The following is a 3208-nucleotide window of genomic DNA, read 5'->3' as shown; positions in this document are numbered from 1 at the left end:
GTGCCCGATCTTGTCTGATCTTGGAAGCTAAGCAGGGTGGGGCCTGGTTAGTATTTGGATGGGAGAATGTGACTGAATTTAGAAATAGGGTCTTTAAAGAGGTGATTAAGGTAAAATGAGGTGATGCGGGTGGACCCTAATTCAATATGAGTGGTGTTCTTATGAGAAGAGGAGCTTAAGACATAGACACAGAGGAAAGACCATGTGAAGATAGGGAGAAGACATGAATTCATTCAACAAACATTTATTGAGCTTGCCGTGAACATCAGGTACTGAGCTAAATGGCAAGGACAAAAAGATGAGCCCCCCACCCAAAGTAGCTCAAAATAAATAAGACCCCAAATCACCCTCAAAGAATTCACGGCTTAAAGGGGCACATACAGAGTGAATTTCAATATGAGGTGATCAGTGGTAAGATCATGGTATGCACACAGTGGGTAAGGACCATGGGCCCTGGGAACTAGACAGGGAAGCAGGAGGGCTGTCAGATTGGAGGTGACAGCTGACTAGGTCTTTAGGGAAAAGGAGAAGTGTGCTGCTGGGTGGATGAGGGAGGAGACACCTCAGAAATGCCACAGACAAAGGCAGGAAAACGGGAAAATGTCTAGAATGTCAGGTGATGAGTGAGAAGTTCAGGGTAACTGGAGTTAGGATGTGTATGAGAGAGGGTGGGAGGACAGACTGAAGAATTGGGGTCAATGAAGGGCTGGCTTTGCCAAATTTGGATTTTAACCTGAAAGCACTGGGAAGCCACCAGAGATTTTTATTGAGAAACGTCATGATCAGACTTGCTTTGAGCGTGATCTCTCCAGTAGTGTGGAGAATGAAATGGTATGAGAAGTGGGTTGCAGAAAGACTGGATGGCAGGGAGGACTGTGGAAACCTGACCTGAGGTGGTAGCACGGGATGGAGAAGGGCAGTCCTGCTTTAGAGATACGTCAGAGATGGAATGTAAGAGGTCTGGTAACTTCCGTTGTGAAAATTTTAACACCGATGCGTGCCAGCAAGTGAAAGGAACTTCCAACTATAAAGCACTAGACAATATTTACTTGTTTTTTGATTTTCCTGTATCACATGAATAAATATCATTGCTTCCCTAAACATATAGACTTATTGTCAATTTAATAAAATACCCAGTATTTTATTTACTTTTTAAGAATTAAATTCAAAGGTGCTACATTTTCTTACTTGTGTCTTGCTTACATTTGGGAAGAATTGTTCCTCCAAAAAGTACAGTATAATTGGATGCGGTTAAAAATAAATAAATTTTATTTTATCTCCTCATAGCATGTCTGGTATTTTTGCGATTCTTCCAAGTTGGACTTGCTGGGAAGCTGCCTTGTTGAGGAAACAGAAAGTCTTGGGGAATACACTCTCCTGTATCCAATCTGAGATTTCTCACTACCACCTACCTTGAGTAGTTTGCTCAGTCTCTCTAGGCCTAGGCTTTCTTATTTCTAAAAGGATAGATTCCTTGATCTCTAAGATTCCTGCTGACGAAAATTCTGCAACTCTTTCCTCCCAGAAGAATGACTGCTCTTGGATTTTAAAATGCTTTTTTTTTTTTTTTCGAGTTTTAAAAAGGAGACTTTAAAATTTTGCTGAGAAATCCTTCTTGGAAAGTATATAAATCTTGTGAGATGCTTTCGAAATTCATTAAAGGAACTGAAGCATCATGCACGTCTAAAACATTACCATTCCGGGTATGAAGGCACGCAGGGAAGTGTACTTAACCCTCTGCAGGTTCAACTAAGGCTTACAGGGAGTAACACAACGAACAAATGATGCTTTTTGAACAAAACTGGAGAGCTGAATGGAGTCAATACGACTGCTGGAAGATTAACAAGCCAGTGGATTCCCTTTTCCCTTCCTCAGGAAACTTGTTATCTGTAGATGCAGGAGGGCTCTAGATCTCTGGAAGAGAAAAAGGACAGCCAGGAGGGGAAGTTTCTCCGATTTCTTTACTCCCCACCTGCCGGTCTGATTTGCTCTCCAGCTCTGTCTGATAAGGAATTGATTCTCCCCCTCCTCTCCCTCCCCCACCCTCCCTCCCTCTCCTTCTCCCGGAGTAACGACGCTGTCCTAGTAAGTGATGCTGTCGGAGGCAGGAGACCGGCACGGAGGAGGCGTCGCCGCCGCCGCGGGGCTGGAGAACCTTTCCCAGCGCCAGCGCCCCGCTCGGCCCCGGGCTTCCGACCCGCAGCCACGGCCGCCGCTGCTCCCACGGTTTGATGGTGGGCGGCGGCGGCTGCGTGGCTTCGGCTCCCGCCTCTGACTGCTCGGTCGCGGGCCGCGCCGCTCTCTCCTCCCGCCTTCCCGCCCCGGGCTGCCCGGGACTGCGGGAGCCGCGGGAGGCGGGGAAGGGGCGCCGCGCGGAGACCACGCGGCCGCGGCGGCGGGGCAGGCCGGCAGCCGGCGGCCCCAGGCTCGGACCGCAGCGGGCGCGATGTCCACCAAGGTCAGGAAGTGCAAGGAGCAGGCGAGGGTGACCTTCCCCGCGCCGGAGGAAGAGGACGAGGGCGAGGACGAGGGCGCGGAGCCGCAGCGCCGCCGCCGGGGCTGGAGGGGCGTCAACGGGGGGCTGGAGCCGCGCTCAGCGCCCTGGCAGCGGGAGCCGCACGGCTACTGCCCGCCGCCCTTCTCCCCCGGGCCCGACCTGTGAGTACCGGCCGGGCCGCGGCCCGCGCCTGGGGGGCAGCGCCGGGCGGGGGCGGGAAGGCGCGCCTCGGGCCGCTCCGCGACGTGCCGGGACCTCCGAGCGCCACCCGGCACGGCCGGCAGTTAGATTCGGTGACTTCGAGGGCGCAGACCTCGGCCAGGGGCTCGCTCCGTGGAGGGGCTGGAGGGGGCTGACTGAGCGGCGGGGGCTCTGTCCTGGCTCGAGCGCGCGGAGCAGCCCGCAGACGGGCGCGCCGACGCCAGACGGGCGTCCCGGCAGCCAGTCACTCCCTCTCCCAGAGCCGAGGACGCGCGCGCGACTGCCATGGGGGCTTGGAAACCAGCCCCGCGTTCCCTGAGCTTCCCCGGGGAGACCAGGGAAGGGCAAGAAGTGCACAGACCCAGGCGCGCACTTGATCCCGGAACTCCCCGCGTCCCGGCTTGAAACCACCCTGGGAACTTGGGTCCCCTCAGACGCTCGGGCGGGCGGGCGGGGGCAGAGGTGGGGAGTAGGGAGGCCACAGGGCGCGATACAGGGTGTGGGCTGAAG

At 54.5% G+C, this 3208-nt stretch overlaps 1 protein-coding gene across 1 annotated transcript in view; it reads left to right on the top strand.

Moving 5' to 3' along the window:
- The first annotated feature begins 2382 nt into the window (after positions 1 to 2382).
- The window catches only part of TRPC3 (transient receptor potential cation channel, subfamily C, member 3), an 81336-nt gene continuing 80510 nt past the window's right edge, over positions 2383 to 3208 (top strand). The window contains exon 1 of the mRNA XM_012650407.1: positions 2383 to 2658. Coding sequence (XP_012505861.1) covers positions 2447 to 2658 — 212 coding nt within the window. The 5' untranslated portion in view covers positions 2383 to 2446. The remainder of the gene's footprint in view (positions 2659 to 3208) is intronic.

This window comes from Propithecus coquereli, unplaced genomic scaffold, assembly GCF_000956105.1.
Source record: "Propithecus coquereli isolate 6110/MARCELLA unplaced genomic scaffold, Pcoq_1.0 Scaffold323, whole genome shotgun sequence".
Classification (NCBI taxonomy): Eukaryota; Metazoa; Chordata; class Mammalia; order Primates; family Indriidae; genus Propithecus; species Propithecus coquereli.
Note: the sequence above shows the minus strand (reverse complement) of the source record. Positions and strands in the feature narration are given on the sequence as shown.